Source organism: Mesoplodon mirus (genome assembly GCF_964341445.2).
Source record: "Mesoplodon mirus genome assembly, chromosome: 11".
In the NCBI taxonomy this organism is placed as follows: Eukaryota; Metazoa; Chordata; class Mammalia; order Artiodactyla; family Ziphiidae; genus Mesoplodon; species Mesoplodon mirus.
The window spans coordinates 58,368,503-58,388,381 of record NC_138987.1 but is presented as its reverse complement, the minus strand read 5'-3'; the positions used below and the strand labels follow the sequence as shown (position 1 = coordinate 58,388,381).

General features: G+C 47.6%; 1 protein-coding gene across 1 annotated transcript; it reads left to right on the top strand.

The window, feature by feature from the left end:
- Window positions 1-1,176: 1,176 nt before the first annotated feature.
- On the top strand, window positions 1,177-13,419 carry KRT79 (keratin 79; the record flags this gene model as incomplete). Its single annotated transcript, XM_082636407.1, is given in 10 exon segments — window positions 1,177-1,653; window positions 3,663-3,746; window positions 3,750-3,883; window positions 4,950-5,010; window positions 5,133-5,228; window positions 10,891-11,052; window positions 11,263-11,388; window positions 12,027-12,247; window positions 12,951-12,985; window positions 13,214-13,419. Coding segments are annotated over 10 exon segments (1,602 nt in total).
- Window positions 13,420-19,879: the final 6,460 nt, after the last annotated feature.

The window sequence follows — 19,879 nt, the reverse complement described above, 5'->3', positions numbered from 1 at the left end:
CCTCGGGCAGTGGGGGTGGTCCCATGTCCTCCTTCGGGATCCTGGGGACACAGTCGCTGAGAGTCCCAGCTCTAGCCCTGGCAGCTGCGTGAGGACCACAGCAAGTGCTGTCTCTGCTCCTTCCTCAGGCAACTCTCTCTCCCCTTGGTGCCACTTCCTTGCTGAAAGCTAAGGTGGGTGAGGAGGAATAATCTCGAACTCAGGTCCTCAACGCTCACTCGTCCTAACACTTGACTAACACTGATGTCTCCCATTTCTCCCTTGGGGATATGTTTGGTCCCAGCAGCTTGAGGTGGGTGGGCGTGGAGGAGACTCTGCGATGTGATTTGAGGAACCCCCTGGCCTTTCTGGATTGAGCACTGGGGCTCTGCGGGCTGGGAAGACTGGGGTGTCCGTAGGCCTCTCGGGGCTTTTGGACACTTACGTCTTCTTTTTTCTTTTTTTCTGCTGCACTGCGTGGCATGAGGGATCTTAGTTCCCGGGAGCCTGGGCAGGGACCCTCTTCTGTCTTTGTATCCCCTTTGCCCAGCACAGGATCTCCACCGAGCAGTCTGCCAGCGTATGACAAAAGATCAGGCTGCCTGCCCCCTGCCACCCCAGGCTGTCACCTGTGCCCCTATACCCTGGACCTGCCAGGAGGCACCGAGGCCGTGGGCCGGGAGGGTGGGACTGGAACAAGCCTGGGCACCCTCTCCACAGCCCCTTGCCCAATGCCTCCACCCTCACCACCCCACAGCCTGGGCCCTGGGGCCTTGGCTTACCACAGGGGCCTGGGACCAACCCCAGAACAGAGTTTCATTGACGGCGGCCGCTAAGGCTGGGTGGGAGGAGACCAGCCAGCCACTGGGTGGTGGCGGTGGCCATGGCAGCCCCTATCATCCTGTTCCAAGTCAGGAGCGCCCCAGGGGGGAGAAGGAGGTGGCATCCTGCCCCAGACGGTCTCGGCTCAGCCCCAGCTCTGGAGCTCAGGCAATAACTGGGAGTAGCCCCTCCCTCCCGCCATGGGAGAGGAGACTCCCCTGGCCCACAAGGCCCCTCCTTTTCTCCAGGGGCGATGGGGCAGGAGTGTCTGTGGAGCCCAGGAGCTGGGAAAAGATAAAAAAGCCATCAGTGGCTCAGCAGCTCACCGTGCTCCTTCCCAGCTCTCCCGGCCTGTGCTCCAGCCCTGCTGCAGCCATGAGGTCCTCCGTGTCTCAGCAGACATACTCCACCAAAGGGGCCTTCAGCTCTAAATCTGCCAGCGGAGGGGGCGGCTACCGGGCCCCCAGCAGCATCAGGTGGGTGACCGTGTCCTGGAGTGGTGGCAGCGGTGAGAGGGCCTGCTGTGGCCCCAGCACGGGCGGCTTTCGCAGCCGGAGCCTCTATAACTTGGGGGCCAGCAAGAGCATCTTGGTCAGCGTGGCTGGAGGGGCCTCATCTGGACAGGCCCTGGGAGGCTTCGGCCTTGGTGGTGGGGCCTATATGGGCCTGGGGGCTGGCAGGCAGACGTTCGGGCCCGCCTTTCCTCCTGGAGGCATCCAGCAGGTCACTGTCAACCAGAGCCTGCTGACCTGCCTCAATGTGGAGATCGACCCAGAGATCCAGCGGGTGTGCATCCAGGGGCGGGAGCAGATCAAGACCCTAAACAACAAGTTTGCCTCCTTCATCGACAAGGTAGGCTGAGGTGGAAGGAGGCAGGGAGGGGCCATGGAGTGCAAGCCAGGCCCCTAAGAGAGGGTGGATGAGCATGGTGGTCACCAGGTCACCATGACCCAGAGATATGCAGTTTGATCTGTCCCAGATCGGGAGTGTCCTGACTCCTCCTCTGGCCCTCAGGTCAACTAGGGAAGCTCTTGTAGTAATCTCTGGCATTTCCAGGTCCACTTTGCTGCATTGTCTACCTCTACCCCGAGCCCTCCCAGGCAGTGGGACCATGATGAGGAAAATCCTGGTGGATGACCATACCTTGGTTCAGTGATTTGTGGGTTCCCAAAGGATATCCATGTCCCCTTTCTCATATGATACCCACAATGTCTCATGAGAAATCAGTCTAGGTGATAGTGTGTTCCTTTTTTTTTTTTGAAGAATTATTTATTTATTTATTTACTTATTTTTGGCTGCGTCGGGTCTTGGTTGCAGCATGTGGACTTCTCTCTAGTTGTGGCGTGTGGGGTTTTTTTTCTCTCTCTAGTTGTGGCGTGCGGGCTTAGCTGCCCTGAGGCATGTGGGATCTTAGTTCCCTGACCAAGGATCGAAACTGTGTCCCCTGCATTGGAAGGCAAATTCTTTACCACTGGACTGCCAGGGAAGTCCCGTGTGTCCATTTTTAAGAAGAGAAAGTTGAGGTCTGGAGAGGTTGAGTGATTTGCCCAGGATCATATAGGTACTTGGAGGCAGAGGTAGGCCTGGGACTCAAGTTCGTGGCATAAAGAGGTCTTTTTGTCACTGCTGCCGAGTACCCTGGGGCCATGTGACTGTGGGCCTGGGGTGCTGTGGAGGTGGGATCTGGAAAGACCTTATGGCAAAGGGTGAGGCAAGCTGTTCCGCCCACCTCCTCACCTTTTCCCCTAGTGACTTTTGTTTCTTTTGTGGGACTGTCCCAGAGGTCAAACAAGCAAAACCTTCTCAGACTCTCAGAACCATGGTCTGGGAGCTGGGGCCTGACAGGTTGTCCGTGTCTGGTATCCTGGAATCCTGGCTGGGCAGAGAAACCCCCTGGGGGCCCATTGAGTTCACGCCATGAGCACCCTTCTGAGTCTGTAGAAATAGGGCTGTACATCCATATTTTAAAAATTAAAAAAATGTCAAATTTACAGAAAAGTTTCAATAATGGTACAACATATTCCTATATTTCCTTTCACCCAGATTCACCAGTTTTTAGCATTTTGTCACATTTGCTTTCTTTCTCTCTCTCTCTCTGTATGTATATTTGTATATATCCATATGTACCTATATATACACGTATACTATATATGTATCTGCATTAAAATTTTTGATTTTGATGCAGAACTAGGGTTCAGAAACTTTGATCTAGTTTGATTTACCCAGGACAAGTGAGAAAGAGAGACCCAGGAAGAACTGACTTGACTTCTTCCTGGCTCAGGAAGTAAATGACTGACTGAGCTGGGCTTTTTTTTTTTTTTTTTTTTTAATTTATTTTGGCCACGTTGGGTCTTTGTTGCTGTGCGTGGACTTTTTCTAGTTGCTCTGAGTGGGGGTTTCTCATTGCGGTGGCTTCTCTTGTTGTGGAGCATGGGCTCTAGGCATGCGGGCTTCAGTAGTTGTGGCTCGTGGGCTCAGTAGTTGTGGCTAGTGGGCTCTAGAGTGCAGGCTCAGTAGCTGTGGCGCCAGGGCTCAGTTGCTCCGCGGCGTGTGGGATCTTCTCAGACCAGGGCTCGAACCCATGTCCCCTGCATTGGCAGGCGGATTCTTAACTACTGCGCCACCAGGGAAGTCCCGGAGCTGGGCTTTTATGTTTATTAACTCTTTAGAGTCCTTGTCATTGGATTGGACTGTCTTTTCCAGCAAAGATTGTTCACTCAAGAACTCCTCCCCACAGCAAGACATAGACCCTGCACTGCCCTTGTGGTGTCTTGGTCAAGACAGATGGTGACGATGGGCCAGGTCCTTGGTCCCTCCTGGGGCTGGGGCTGGCGCCAGCCACCCTTCTTGCTCTGGCTCTGGTGCGGTTCCTGGAGCAGCAGAACAAGGTGCTGGAGAACAAGTGGGCGATGCTACAGGAGCAGGGCCAGAAATTGGGCATCACCTAGAACAATCTGGAGCCCCTCTTTGAGTACTTCATCAACAACCTATGGGGGAAGCTGGACAACCTCCAGAGCGAGCAGGGGAGGCTGGACTCAGAGCTGAAGAACGTGCAGGGTCTCGCTGAGGACTTCAAGAGCAAGTGAGGAGGGCTGGACAGGCTGGAGCCATGTGGGGATGGGGAGGGGCCAGCGTGGGAAATCTCCCTAGAGAGGGCCACCCTATTATTGAGTCCAGGGACCCAGCTGGGGGAGTGTCCAGACACAGCTACTTCCCTTGGGAGCTCAGGTCCTGGACCCATTGCCTCCTGGAGGATTGTCACACTGTGTAATATTGTAAGATGAGAAAATATTATAAAGTAGGGAGAAAAGTGTAATGAACATTTATGTTCTCATTACCCAGCTTTAATAATTGTCTACTCATAGCCAATTTTATTTTGTCTACACCCCTACTCACTCGCTTTTCCTCTTCCCTTATTGTCTTGAAGCAGATCTCAGCCATCATGTCATTTCATTCACAACTATTTTTACTGGATATATTCATATAGTTCATCTGCATAACATGACTTAATAACACACAGACAAAATGCCCTAAGAGCACCTAAATCTTTTAAAACAATAATCCTCAGTATCACCAACTATCCAATCAACAATTGAATTTCCAATTGTTCCATAAATGTCATAAATTTTAAAAATACAGTTTGCTTGAATCAAGATGCAAATAAGGTTCACATATTATGATTGGTTGATCTGTATATTTATGAGTTTAAGGTATAAACTTTCATAACTTTTCCCATTGCTTGACACTGGCAATTTCTAAACCTTAAAGTCTCTGCAAAAGCAGTTGGAGAGAAGTTGGTGTTTTCAAAGACACCCTGTTGTAGAAAGTGAACGCAAAGTTTAATCATTGTTGACACATCTTCAACCTGTTCCCATAAAGCCTCCCAAGGGCTTTGATCCAAAGAGATGGCTGCTCTCAATTGCCATATTATTGCACAAATACTGTGCTCATTTCCTCAAAGGAGGTGGGTGGAATGTTTAAAGACTGTATCCCTGTTTCTTCATTGGTTAGCTGCATTACAGAACTGCTCCCCAAAGGTGTTCTTGGCCATTGTGGGACCCATCAGGGCTTCCTTAAAGCCAACTGGGTTCAACGTCTTAAAAGGCAGAACTGGGCGGAGCCTGGGCTGAGTCTTCCCTGTGTAACAGGTATGAGGATGAAAGCAACAAGCGCACTGCCGCAGAGAACGAGTTTGTGGTGATCAAGAAGGTGAGCAAGGCGGCAGGGAGTGGGGGCAGGTGGTCTTCGGCTGCCAGGGTGCTGGGCTGACTCGGAGAGAGGCGAGAGCCCTGGAGGCTGAGCCAACCGCCTGCTCTCTCTCTCGCCCCCAGGATGTGGATGCTGCATACATGGGCCAAATGGATCTGCATGGCATGATAGACAACCTGATAGAAGAGATGGAGTTCTTGAGGCATCTTTATGAAGAAGTAAGATAGCCAATGGACAGGAATACTTACATTCACATACAACTTTGGGGATTACCCCTGGAAGTCTGATCAGAATTCACTAGTGCAACTTAATTGATAGAATATAGCACCTGGACCTTTAATCAATACTCGCTTCCATTTTTATGTACTTATGATGGGCCAGGAACTGAGCTAAGCTTTTTATATAATCCTCTCAACAACTCCATAATATAGGTTCTATTAATGTCTCCCTTTTATAGTCAGGGACACTGAGGCTCTGAGTAACTTGCCCATGGTCACACAGCTAGTTAGAGGCAGTTCTGAAGTTAAAACCTGGTCCTTGGACTGTTATACTGTTCCCCTTTTTGCCCAGTTTGTAATGGAGCAAGGGATACAGGAGCAGAGATGGGCAGAGAGTGGGGACTGAAATTCCATGTTAGAGCAGGAGGTGAGGTGTGGGTAGCAGGTAGATCACAGAATCTAGGAGGGGTCCCAGGAAACAAGGGGGCTTTGAAGACAAAGGTAAGAGGGTTGAACTTGACATGAGTTGATGATAGACTCTTAGATTCAATAGGGAGCCAAAGGCCAACCTTATGCTCAGAGTAAGAGCCCTTTCTCTAATACCCCTGATGGGGGGCATGTAGCCTCTACTTGAATACTTCTAGAGGCAGGGAGCTCACTCTTTTTTAGGGCAGGCATTTCCACTGTTGAACAACCGTATTGGAAAGCTGACTTGAATCTTCTTCCCATGACTTCTGCTCTTGATTGGCCCTGATTCTGCCCTCTGGGCTGCACGTATCCAATTGTCTTCCATGTGACACATGTCTGTCATATGACAACAATTTAGTGGTCAGGATGATTAGTGAACTGACATTTGTGGCATGTGAGAAAGTTGGGGAAACAGCATCCTTAGTCCACAGAATCCAGAAAACAGAGAGGTGGGGAGGAAGGTTACAGCTACAGACTTCTCTTCATGCAGCCTAATATTGTACTAGTTTACGTGTTATTTTTAGAAGCCATTTCACAATGTTTGCCCCTTAAAAGCTCCTTGGGTTTTTTTTTATGTGAATGCCTTCAAGTGAGACATGCATCCCCTGTCCTCCAACTTCCTGTATTTGGGCAGCTGAATTTTTGAAACTGAACGCAAGAGTTAATGGTTCCCCTTTTTCCTGTGAAATGTTATTGTGGTTTCATCCCATCATTTTAGGTCACTGTGGGTGCTTTGAAACTTGGTTCTCCTATCCATATATTGGAGGTGTCCAAATAGATAAGTGGATATATTACTGACACCCCAGCTTTGGGTTATCTGCAGACCTGATAAACTTTCAGTTTAGTTATTTTACAACATTTCAGTGTAAATCATTGATAAAACACATTAAGGCAGACAGAGCCAAGAAAAGAGTCCTCGTCCAAGAACTAGATCTTCATTGGTGCCTTCCCACCAGGCTGATCTCATCACTCCACTAATAAATAATTTGTGTTTCAAGTGGCTCAGTTATTTTAAAGTCCAGTTAACCATGGCATCATCTGGCCCACATTTTTCTGTCTTATTTTTAAGAATGTCAGAAAAAAAGCATTTCCAAAGAGAGGGAAAAAAAGCCATCTTCCAAAAAAAGTCTCGGTCAAATAACATCCATGGCATCCTTTAGTAGTTTGGTAACACAGCCATGGAATAAAATCTATTTGGTTTGACTTTTACTTAGCAAAGTCTTGCTGGCTCCACGCCTCTCACACACATTTTAGAATTCATTCTAGAGGTTCATAGGAGATTGATATCAAGTTTAACTTGGAGAAGTCTAAATCTCTCCCCTTTGAAAATGAGGACATTTTCATATCTCAGGTTCTGGAAACTCTTCTACTGTCTATATTTCTCATGGATCTCCAGGGGTGTTTATTTCCTTGGCCATGGCCATGGGGTCCTAGGATTTGCTCCTCTGGCCCGGACCCCTGAGATTCCCAACAAGGCCAAGGCCTCTCATACCCTCAGGGTCTGTCTTGGCTTCCATTTCTTCTCAAGCATCCTGCCCTTTCCAGTTTGATGACTGTTTTCTTGATGGGAAAGAGCAAATGACATAGCAGTTGAGTTGTTGGCTTTGCCTGGGTCTTCTGTAGGGTTAGCCCAATGCTACCTCCATGTTCTTCTCACCTAGAGCTTATCTAATGACCCCTGTCCACTGGCCTTAGCGTTTTTCCAAGTTCATCCTTGGCTGTGTTGCTCCCCTTCAAACATCTCTACATGCCTGTCAGGATGAGCTTGTTGGGGAGTGTTGTGCCATCATGCTGATTTCTTAGGTGCCTCCCAGTTTCTTCTTTAGTGGGATCACTGATGGGCATTCACCATCCGGAGCTTCCTTATTCTCCCCGCTTAGGGTGGTCTCTCTTTTAGGACAGGTCAAGGGTGTCTAGCTCCTCTTCTCTGAAAGGGTAGGAACTGGCTTTCCTACTGTCTCAGAAAGCTTTCCCTTCCTTTGCTGTTCCCTGTCCTTTTTTTTTTTTTTTTTTTTTTGTGGTACGCGGGCCTCTCACTGTTGTGGCCTCTCCCGTTGCGGAGCACAGACTCCGGACGCGCAGGCTCAGCGGCCATGGATCACGGGCCCAGCCGCTCCGCGGCATGTGGGATCCTCCTGGACTGGGGCACGAACCCGTGTCCCCTGCATCGGCAGGCGGACTCTTCACCACTGCGCCACCAGGGAAGTCCTCCCTGTCCATTTGACACATGTTGCTGAATACCTTCCACACGACCACAGAAGGACAGTCTGCCCTTGTGGGTTACCATGTGATGAGAGCCATGTTGGGACAGGGATAAGGTGCATGGGGCAGGCTGTGGCTGACCCCCCCTGGGAGGTCTGGGGGCATTTCAGAGCAGACAGCATTCATGTTGGATTTTGAAGGAAGGGCGGGACTTCTGAAGGAGGAGCAGCAAGGGTCTGCCAGCCAGGACCCCAGCCTGCGCCATGACGCGGAGGCACCAAAGAGCGCGGTGTGTTTGGGGGGCAGTGGGTGACCTGGCATCAAGTGTGTGGGAGAAATGGCTGAGGAGATGAACAGGGAAGGCGAGCTGGAACCAAGCCAGGGTCACTTCCTGTCAGAGTTCCTCATGTCTGTGGGCACCTCCTTGGCGGGGTGTCGGGGGAAGAGTGAAGGCCAGAGAAGTCGTTCCCTTGCTTGCATACCAGGCGTGATGGCTAACACTGCACTCGGTAATCGATTTCATGGTCTGGTTTTGGTCAAGCCAGATCTCAAGGAAATCCAGAAGGCCAACCACCAATCCCTGGTGTGTTGTACAGGGCAGGAAAGTTACCTCGTGGCTTCCCTCTGGTCCGGGGGCTCCCTCCGGGATCCAGCTCCAGTGCCATCACTTCGCCCCTCTGGCTCCTTTTTCCATGCGTGGGTGCTCCCTACCTGCTCTTCCCCTCAGGGCCCCAGATGTCTAAGGAGCTCACACGTTTAATGCACAGAGTTCTTCTCTCTCCACTTGCATTAGCTCTTTCTTTGGAAAGCCTGACCTTTTTATCCTCTAGTCCTAGCAAGAACACCTTTATCCACTCTTGATGGTATCTGGTAGATAGTGTTTGCCTCCTTGTCTTAAAAATTCCAAGTTAATTTTCCTCAGGACCACACTCTGGCATGGGACTGTAGAGGGACCCTGAGGTGGGGAGGGTGACGGGTGATGCTGCAAGATGATGCTGGCAACACACGACTGTGACATAATGATTTTTTCTGTGGCACATGCCTCACGGGCATCTTGACTGACCTTTGGAGAAGTCTGGGCAAATGATTCACTTTACTGAGCTCCCACCATGGGCCACGTATGGATCTGAATCCTCAGATCAACTGCATGAGGAAGGTATTATCACGGCCATTTTACGGAAGAGGAGACTGAGGCCTTGTGAGGCTTGTGATGACAGTGGTCCCACAGCTGGTAAATGTCAGACTGGGGACTTGAACTTAGCTTTGTCTGTCTTTAGAGCTCATGTCTTTTTTAAAGAAAATTTATTTAATTTTTAATTTTTTCTAGTACATTTTGGCCACGCCGCGTGGCATGTGGGATCGAACCTGAGCCCCCTGTTGTGGAAGCGCGACGTCTTAGCCACTGGACCACCAGGGAAGTCCCTAGAGCTCATGTCTTTTCACTAAACTATAAATGTTTTAGTGATTGGATTTCTGCCCCCTCTCCCTCCCAACCCATTTCACCTTTTAAAAGAGAATCTAATTTGAGAATTTAAATCTATGTCCATATAGATGTCAGTTTTGGCTTTGCTAGTTCTTTCTTTTTTTATAATTTTATTTTTTAATTGAAGTATAGTTGATTTACAATATTGTGTTAGTTTCAAATGTATAGTAAAGTGATTCAGGGATATATATATATATATATATATATATATATATATATATATATATATGTATATATATATGTTTTTTTCCCCAATTCTTTTCCATTGTAGTTTATTACAAGAGGTAATTCTTTCTTTATTTATGCCTATCTCCATCTTAGTCTGTATTATCTCAGGTTCTGGTGTCAAACTCCCTGTGTTTGAGACTGAGCTCCTTGCTTAATAGTTTGTGATTTTGGGCAAGTTGCTCTCTGTGCCATTGGGAAAGGGCAGGGAATGAGTTAGTACCTGTCAAGTGCCTAGCACAGAGCCTGATCACAGGGAACATCCACTAAGGTGAGTTGTTCTTGCCATTCTTCTATCTACTGTAATCCCACTGGCAGCAGTGAAGGGCAGTGTGTGAGCAAAGCTGGAGACGAGACTAGAATATGTTGGAAGGTATTGACTTTGAGGCGGAAGATTTTCTTCCCTTTGGGAGCCACTGAGGAGCACTGAGTAGATGAGGGATTTGATCAGAGCTGGGGTTTGGGGCAGTTTGTCTGCAGCCCAGGGCAGGAAGGACCATGGGAGAGACAGAGGGAGAGCCCAACTGAGAGTCAACGCAGTCATGACCTAGTGATAAGAGCTGGTCTCAAAGCCCAACATACCATTCTCGGCATCTTTAAACGTCATTTTAGGTGTGAGAGCTGATGGTCCTGGAAACACAGGGAGGGTCCAGAACATCACCATGGACTATAAATAATTAGTTTATTCCAGAGGAAAACACTTGGGTTTTAGGCACTCACCTGACTGGTTCCAGGCTGGGCCCTGCTGGGTCAGACTGGATGACCTTGGATCTTGTGACCTTGGATGTGTCACTTCTTTTCTCCAAGCCTTGTTTCTCACCTGCCTATGTCAGGACCACTGTGAATGGTGATGCAAGTTGTTAAATGGCTGAGCAGAGAGTGGCGTTTGAATCAGGCCCATACTTGGCTGCCTCTGTCCAGAGGAGTGCTATTTCCTAATTTGCACAGAAGCACCCTGTGGGCCAGCCGTGGCCCTGCCTGTCTCACAGGGTGTTCTGAGAATTAAAGGTGAATGTGCTGGCTCAGGCCTGGTATCAGCTGGAGTCCAGTCAGCACACATTCCCTTTCCCCTTCTTTAAGCTCTTGGAAGCCTGCAAATCCACACAAAGAAAGATGTCTATAAAATTGGTAGCCCCATTCCAGCTGGAGAGATTGAGGTCTTTCCTGGCAGTTGTAGATTCCTTCTAAGGTGGAGCCTGGGGGAGAGCACAGGCCTCCTGATGCCACCTGGGGACCCCTGGCCTGGGGCATGGGCACTGGCGACAGCTATTTCTGTTTTTGCAGGAGCTGAGTCAAGTGCAGACTCGCATGTCTGACACCAGTGTCATCCTCTCCATGGACAATAACAACCTTGACCTGGACAGCATCATCACCGAGGTTAAGGTCCAGTATGAGCAGATTGCCCAGAGGAGCAGGGCTGAGGCCGAGGCCTGGTACCAGACCAAGGTGAGAGAATGGCCAGTCCAAGGATGTGGGCTAGGCCCAGACCGAGACCTTCCCCCATTGTGAGAGGCCTGGGCTACTGGGCTCCTCGGAGGTCTGGGGCCAAACACATCCAGCCTACACATCCTGCTGTGAGGGTGGGCCCAGGGGTCAGTGGTTACCCATGGGGGCCTGGAACGATCTGACAGCTCACTGTCATTTCTTTGCCTCCAGTACAAGGAGCTGCAGGTGACAGCTGGGAAGCATGGGGACAACCTGAGGGACACCATGAATGAGATCGCTGAGCTCACCCGCAGTGTTCAGAGGCTGCAGAGGGAGATGGATGCAGTCAAAAAGCAGGTGAGCCTCTGGTTGGGGTCCTGAGGGTCAGGCCTGGGTGCTGGCAGAGGTGTGCTGAGGAGTGAGCATGTCATGGATAGGACACGCTCAAATGCTGGACCAATAAGATCAACAAGCTCCTTTTACAGGAGAGGAAACTGAGGTCCAGAGAGGGGCGGAGACTTGTCCAAGGTCACACAGCATATTAGTGGTAGAGCAGGTGGGGCAACCCCCTCCAAGGAGATTGATCCCATCTTTAGGAGGTCAGAGCAGGAGGCTGAGGTTTCAAGAGTCCAGGTCACAGTTGCTGACTCCATCTAAGTCATGGCTAAAAAGCCCGGGCTACTTCCCAGATCAGAGTGAAGAATTTGGTTAATGGTGAGCTTACGTTACTTATTTTATCTCTTTTGGGGCACTGGGCTGAGCTGCAGCAGGAGGGTCTTAGGATTAGACTTCAGTAAGGACTTTCCCGTGGTGTTACATGATCTTGTTTGTGTAGTATCACCTCCTCTTTCAGAGGAATATTCCTCTTTTCCTTCATTCTCAGTTGGTTGGGGTGGCAGTGGGGGGAGCTGGGGATGGTGATGCCCGGCTTAAGGGCAGAGGAATGGATTCAATGACACTGGAGGGTGTTCCCAGTACCTCTCATCTCTGGGCAGTGTCAGCAGCTGCAGACTGCCATCGCGGAAGTGGAGCAGCATAGGGGGCTGGCATTAAAAGATGCTCAGAAGAAGATTGGGGACCTGGACACTGCCCTGCGTCAGGCCAAGGAGGAACTGGCCATGCTGCTGCGAGATTACCAGGCCCTCATGAATGTCAAGGTGGCCCTGGACGTGGAGATTGTCTCCTACCACAAGCTGCTGGAGAGCGAGGAGAGCAGGTGGGCGCCCATCCTGCCCTGATTCCGAGGGCTCTCCAGCCCTGCCTTGTGGGAGATCTCATGTAGCTGGCTCTTGTGCTGGGGGCAGGGAGATAATGGAGGAACCAGGGAGATGGGCTCCTAACTCATCACCTGAGGGAGACCCTCCTGCTTGTGTTCACTTGCCTCTGCTGTGTGTCTCCTTGGCTGGCACACCATCGGTAATCCTGATGGTGTCTGGCAGGCCAACAGGGGCAAGGCTGTCTCTTCCAACACAGGACTCTGAGACTAGCAGAAACTTTGAAAAAAATTCATCATCTCTGTCCTTGGGGAGGGCATGAGATGTAGAGAAAGTCATCTTAGCCAGAGAACAGGCAGCTCTGTTTTAGCATGGGTTTTCTTTCCCATCCCATTGGAACAGGGATGCTGTCTATGGCCCGAGTGTGGAGAGAGGGGAGGGCAGGGGGAGGAAGGAGTTGCACGGTCTGCTGCAGCTCTGCTTTCTCTGTTACATGGCTTTAGGACCAGGAGGAAGGGTGCCTGGCCCAGGGCGGCCACATGCCAAACTTCAGGTCTCCTGGTTTTGCAACGCGGGCCCTGGTTCCTGAGAGTCTCAAGGCCCACTGAGTTGATCTACTCTAAAGGCAGAGAAAGGGAGTGAGAGGGTGTTCATTTGGGCTCCTGGGACCACTGACACTTCTCCTGGCCCGTCTGTTTCCCCAAGGATGTCTGGAGAATGTCCCAGTCCCGTCAGCATCTGTGAGTATTTTGCTGCCCTGGGCCCGGCCCCAGTCATCTGCTCAGTCCACTCAATCTGTCCTTGAGCCAAGGAGGCAGGTTCAGGGGGTCCCAGAGAATGAGCTTCCTGCCCCCGGTTTCCCAGGGCACCACTGTGTGATTTTGTTCCCATCCTTCAGTGATTTTTGGAAGCCCCTGGGCCTCTCTTGGCATGGCTGACCTGCCTCACCCAGACCCTTTGCCTTGCAGTGGTGATGGGCAACTCCACCACTGTGTGCAGAAGCGGTGCGGCTGGCTTCAGGGGTGGCATCTCCCTGGGAAAGGGTGGGGGGACCAGCAAGGGCAGATTCAGCACCAATGTGGGCTATGGCACTGTCAAGGGAGGGCCCGTCTCTGGGGGCACCTCCATCCTGCAGAAGACCACCACCATCAAGACGTCCAGCCAGAGGTATTAGCTGCTGTCTTGCAAGCCAGGGCCCCTGCAACCCTCTCTGTACTCCCTCACCTTACCTCTGCTGTTCTCCCCACCCACCTCCTCAGGAGCAGGAATAGCCCCAGGACCACAGACCCAGGGTATTTGCATGCCAGACTCTTTGTATGTGATCTGTATTTTGGGAAGGGCTCAGATCTACCGAGGTTTTCTCCTTGGTTCTGCAATGGGATGGGAGGGGAGGTTAAGGCCACCAGCTTGACTGATGTGTTTGGGTGATTTTTTGACCATTGAGAGGAGGCTAGATTTCCCAGGCCTTCTCGGCTTCTCTCTCTTCTGTGAGCTCAGGTCAGGCTGAGGGAGGATGAAAAAAAATCAGAAGTGGTCCCCAGTCTCCCACCAGACCACCCCCTCCCTGAATCTACCTACATCCCCCTCCCCTATCTGTGCCTGTGATGTACCTCAATAAATGGCAACTGCAGCTAGCTGTCTGTGGCTCCAGTCTGTCCTGCCCAGGGAACTGAAACTGCCAACTGATTAACTCAGTGATGGTTGAGGTAGCAACAACTACATGCTCACTATGCCTCAATCATACTAAAAGCACATTAGCTCAATATAGTCACCACTCTAGGCCTGAGCTCTTATTCTTCCCCTTGCAATGTTCATAGGAGAAAGCTGGAGGGAATATGTAAATAGCTCATGGCAGGACCAGTTACTGAGCAGCTGCCTTTTACCCAGCCCCTTCCCTGATGCTATTGAGCCCTCTGCTAACTCTATGGGGCAGGCAGTGTGAGTGTTCAGTGGAGAGATCTTGGGCTTCAGAACTAGGTATACCTGGGTTTAAATCCCAGCTCTGCCACTTATAAGCTGTGTGACATTGGGCAAATTACTTAACCTCTTTGAGCCCTGGTTTCCTCCTTTGTAAAGGCAGGGTGTGATCAAAACATGTGTAAAGCATCTGGCTTAGGAGGGCCTTGACAAGAACTACTTCCTTTTGCTTCCCTTTCCTCTGGCTTCTGGTTTCCCAGCTCATCATCTTAGAGTCAGATGATTTCTCTCTCAGCCCTCATATCCAGTCATCAATAAAACCCTACATTTTCCTGAAAATAACAGAATACACAGCCTTCTCAAGTGCACATGGAACATTTTCTGGGATAGATCCTATATTACACCACAAAACAAGTTTTGGAAGGCAGCTATGCTCACCAAAATACCACCAATGCCACACACAAAACAAGTCTTAGCAAATTCAAGAAGACTGAAATCATATAAAGTATCTTTAATGACCACAATGGTATGATACTAGAAATCAGTAACAGGAGAAAAACTGGAAAATTCATGAATACATGGAAATTAAACAACACACTCCTGAACAACCAATAGATCAAAGAAGAAATTTAAAAAGGGAAATAAAAAAGTATTTTGAGACAAATGAAAATGGAAACACAACATACCAAAACTTATGGGATGCAGTAAAAGCAGTTCTAAGAGGGAAGTTGATAGCTATAAACACATACATCGAGAAAATAGAAAGATCCCGAATAAACTTCCTAACTTTACACCTCAAGGAACTAGAAAAAGAAGAACAAACTAAGTCCAAATTTAGCAGAAGGAAGGAAATAATAAAGATTAGAGCAGAAATAAATTAAATAGGAAAGAGGAAAATAATAGAAAAGATTAAAAAGCCTCCCAAGAGTTCATTTTTTGAAAAGATAAACAAAATTGACAACCTTTAGATAGATTAACCAAGGAAAAAAGAGAGAGGGCCCGAATCAGTAAAATTATAAATGAAAGAGGAGACATTACAATTGATACCACAAAAATACATAGGATCATAGAGGCTTCTATGAACAACTATATGCAACAAACTGGACAACCTAGAAGAAATGGATAAATTCCTAGATACATACCACCTACCAAGACTGAATCAGGAAGAAATCAGAAATCTGAACAGATCATTTACTAGTAAGGAGATTGAATCAGTAATCAAAAGTTTCCCAAAAAAGAAAATTCCAGGACCAGATGGCTTCACTCGTAAATTTTCACTGGTAAATTTAATGCCAATCCTTTTCAAACTTCTCCAAAACCCAAGAGGCAGGACAACTCCCAAACTCATTTTATGGGGTTAGCATCAAAGCCAGATAAGCACACTACAAGGAAAAAAACTACAGGCCAATATTCCTGATGAATATAGAGGCAAAAAATTCCCAACAAAATACTAGAAAGCTGAATTCAGCAGCACATTAAAAGGACCATACACTATGATCAAGTGGGACTCACCCCTGGGATGCAAGGTTGGTTTGGCATACACAAATCAATAAATGTGATACATCATGTTAATAAAATGAAAAATAAAAAAATCATGTAATTAAAAAATCATATGATCATCTCAACAGATGTAGAAAAAGCATTTGATGAAATTCAACATCGATTCATGATAAAAGCTATCAACAAAGTAGGTATAGAAGGAACATACCTCAGTATAGTAAAGATGATGTATGACAAGCCCACAGCAAACATTATATGGTAAAAGGTCACAAGCTTTTCCTCCAAAATCAGGAACAAGGCAAGGGTGCCCACTCTCACAATTCCTACTCAACTAGTACTGGAAGTCCTAGCCAGAGTATTCAGGCAAGAAAAAGAAATAAAAGGCATTAGAATTGGAAAGGAAGAAGTAAAATTTTCTCTATTTACAGATGACATGATTTTATATGTAGAAAATTCTAAAGACTCCACCAAAAAACTGTTAGCTCTAATCAATGAATTCAGTGAAGTGACAGGATACAAAAGCAACATACAAAAATCTATAGTGTTTTAAAACAGTATCAACAAATTATCTGAGAAAGAAATAAAGAAAATGATCCCATTTACAATAGCATCAAAAACAATAAAATACTTAGGAATAAATTTAACCAAGGAGGTGACAGGTCTCTACATTGAAAACTGTAAGACATTCATGAAAGAAATTGAAGAAGACACAAATAAATAGAAAGATATCCTGTGCTCATGGATTGGAAGAATTAATAGTTACCATATCCATACTATCCAAAACCTTTTATAGATTCCATGAAATCCTTGTCAAGATTCCAATGATATTTGATACAGAAGTAGAAAAAACAATCTTAAAATTCCTTTGGTGGGCCTCCCTGGTGGCGCAGTGGTTGAGAGTCCGCCTGCCGATGCAGGGGATACGGGTTCGTGCCCCGGTCTGGGAGGATCCCATATGCCGCGGAGCGGCTGGGCCCGTGAGCCATGGCCGCTGGGCCTGCGCATCCGGAGCCTGTGCTCCGCAACGGGGGAGGCCACAACAGTGAGAGGCCCGCATACCGCAAAAAAAAAAAAAAAAAAAAAAAAAAAATTCCTTTGGAACCACAAAAGACCCCAAATAGCAAAAGAAATCCTGAGAAAGAAGAACAAAGCAGGAGGCATCACAATTCCTGATTTTGAACTATATCATAAAGCTATAGTAATCAAAACGGTATGGTCCTGGCATAAAAACAGACACATAGACTAATAGAATAGAATGGAGAGCCAAAATACACCCATGCATGTATAATCAACTAATATTTGACAAGAGAGCCAAGAATACTCGATGTAAAAAAGACAGTCTTTTCAATAAATGGCACTGGGATAATTGGATATTCACATGTAAAAGAATAAAAATAGACCCCTATCCTACACCACTCACAAAATCAACTTGAAATTAATTGAAGACTTAAATGTAAGACCTGGAACCATAAAACTTCTAGAAGAAAACAGGAAAAACCTTCTTGACATGGGTCTTGGTAATAATTTTTGAGGTGTGTGACACCTAAAGCACAAGAGAGAAAATAAAAAATGAACAAGTGGACTACATCAAACTAAAACACTTCTTCACAGCAAAAGAAATGATCAGCAAAATGAAAGTTCCACCTATGGAATGAGAGAAAATATTTGCAAACCGCATATCTGATAGGGGGTTAATATCCAAAATATATAAAGAACTCATACAACTCAATAGCAAAAACTTCCAAATAATCCAAAAAGGAAGAGGACTAAAGAAACATCTTTTCCAAAGAAGATATTCAACAGGTACATGAAAAGAAGGAAAAGGTGCTCAGCATCACTAATCATCAGGGAAATGCAAATTAAAGCCACAATGAGGTATCACCTCATGCTTGTTAGAATGGTTATTATAAAAAAGACAAGAAGTGGGCTTCCCTGGTGGCGCAGTGGTTGAGAGTCCGCCTGCCGATGCAGGGGACACAGGTTCGTGCCCCGGTCCAGGAAGATCCTACATGCCGCGGAGCAGCTGGGGTCGTGAGCCATTGCTGCTGAGCCTGCGCGTCCGGAGCCTGTGCTCTGCAACGGGAGAGGCCACAACAGTGAGAGGCCCGCGTACCGCAAAAAAAAAAAAAGACAAGAAGTAACGGATGCTAGTGAGGATGTGGAGAAAAGGGAACCCTTGTGCACTGTTGGTGAGAATGGAAATTGGTGCAACCAACTATGGAAAACAGTGTGAAGGTTCCTGAAAAAATTAAAACTAGAACTACCATAAGATCCAGCTATTTCACTCTTGAGTATTTTTATGAAGGAAACAAGATCACTATGTTGAAGAGATATCTGCACTGCCATCTTCATTGCAGCATTAGTTACAATACATGGAAGACATGGAAACAACCTAAGTGCCCACTAGCAGGTAAAGAAGATGTGGTTTATATAGAAAATGGAATATCATTCAGCCATAAGAAAGAAGGAAATCCTGCCAATGCTACAATATGGATGGACCTTGAGGGCATGATGCTAAATGAAATAACTCAGACAAAGAAAGACAAATACTGTATGATCTCACTTACATGTAGAATCTAAAAACAAAAACAAAAACAAAAAAACTCCCCAAAAAACTCATAGAAAGAGAGATCAGATTTGTGCTTACCAGAAGCAGGGTACAGGGAGTGCGGAAATTGGGTGAATGTGGTCAAAAGGTACAAACTACCAGTTATAAGATATGTTCTGGAAATGTGATATACAACTTGCTGACTATAGTTAAAAATGCTGTATGGGATATTTGAAAGTTGCTTAGAGAGTTAATCCTAAAAGTCCTCACCACAAGGAAGAAAATTTTTTTTGTAGCTGTAAGAGGTAATGGACATTAATTAAACTTACTATGGTAATCATTTTGCAGTATATCCATATGTCAAGTCATTATGCTGTATACCTTAAACTTATACAGTGTTAAATGTCAATTGCATCTCAATAAAACTGGAAAAAAAATCCACATTTTAATTAGACTTTGTGGTTCACAAATATGTTACTTTGCCCGTGACCTTCACAGCAGCCCCAGAATTTAGTAGGGGGCAAATGATACCCCTTTTTGCAGGTGAGGCAATTAAGGCTCACCGAAGTTAACTTTCACACCTGCAGCGGTATAGCTGGTGAGTGGTAACCAGGGCTGCCAATTTCAAGCCCTCCACCCTTTCTTCACAGTGGCAACCTCCGTCCTACCTCTGTTTCCGTCACTCGCCAAATCATATGGAGCCTTCCTCCACTGTGTCTCTAGGAGTCACCCCTTTCCCTCTTCATCTCCACCCTCCCTACTCTGAGCCTCAGTCAATTAATTACCCAAGTAATTCCCCAACTGACTGACTTCCCAGCCCTGTGCCCTGCCACACCCCAAACCCTGCTACCAAATCAATGTGCCCCTCCCTTCTCTGGCAGCCTTAGAGCTCCTGATGGAAGGGACCCTTTTTGATGTCCCCTCCACTCTGAGCCTGGTCACTCAGTCTCCCTAAAAGAGCCCAGACAAGCCCCACGAAACTTCCACCAGGGTCATGGGAATGCCAGCAGAGGGATTTTGAGCCAAACCCTAACCACAGCTTAGGAACACAAAGGTTAGCATTTAGCAAAATTAACTCCACCAGCTAGGCGGTCCCCAGCTTGGGAAGGCAGTCATACTTTCAGTGAGCTTTCTCTTCTCAGGGGGATGGAGTAAAGAGCACCCCTGATGGGAATAATAACTAGTATTTACTGAGTGCTCACTGCCTACTGTGCTCCTGTCAACCCTCTACATGATTCACTCTTCACAGCAGCCTATGAGAGAAGTACTATTTTCATCCCCATCTTGCAGATGAGGAAATGGAGGCACAGAGTGATTAAGTAACTTGTCTAAGGTCACACAGTTAGTAAGTAGCTGAGTTGGGTATGCAATCCAAGAAGCTTAGTTCCAGAGCCCAACAACTGGGTTATGCTGTTTTTTTTTTTTTTTTTTTTTTGCGGTATGCGGGCCTCTCACTGCTGTGGCCTCTCCCGCTGCAGAGCACAGGCTCCGGACGCGCAGGCTCAGCGGCCATGGCTCACGGGCCCAGCCGCTCCGCGGCATGTGAAATCTTCCCGGACCGGGGCACGAACCCATGTTCCTTGCATCGGCAGGCGGACTCTCAACCACAGTGCCACCAGGGAAGCCCGTGGCATATGTTTTTGATGACAAGAATGGTTTTGCTGTCAAA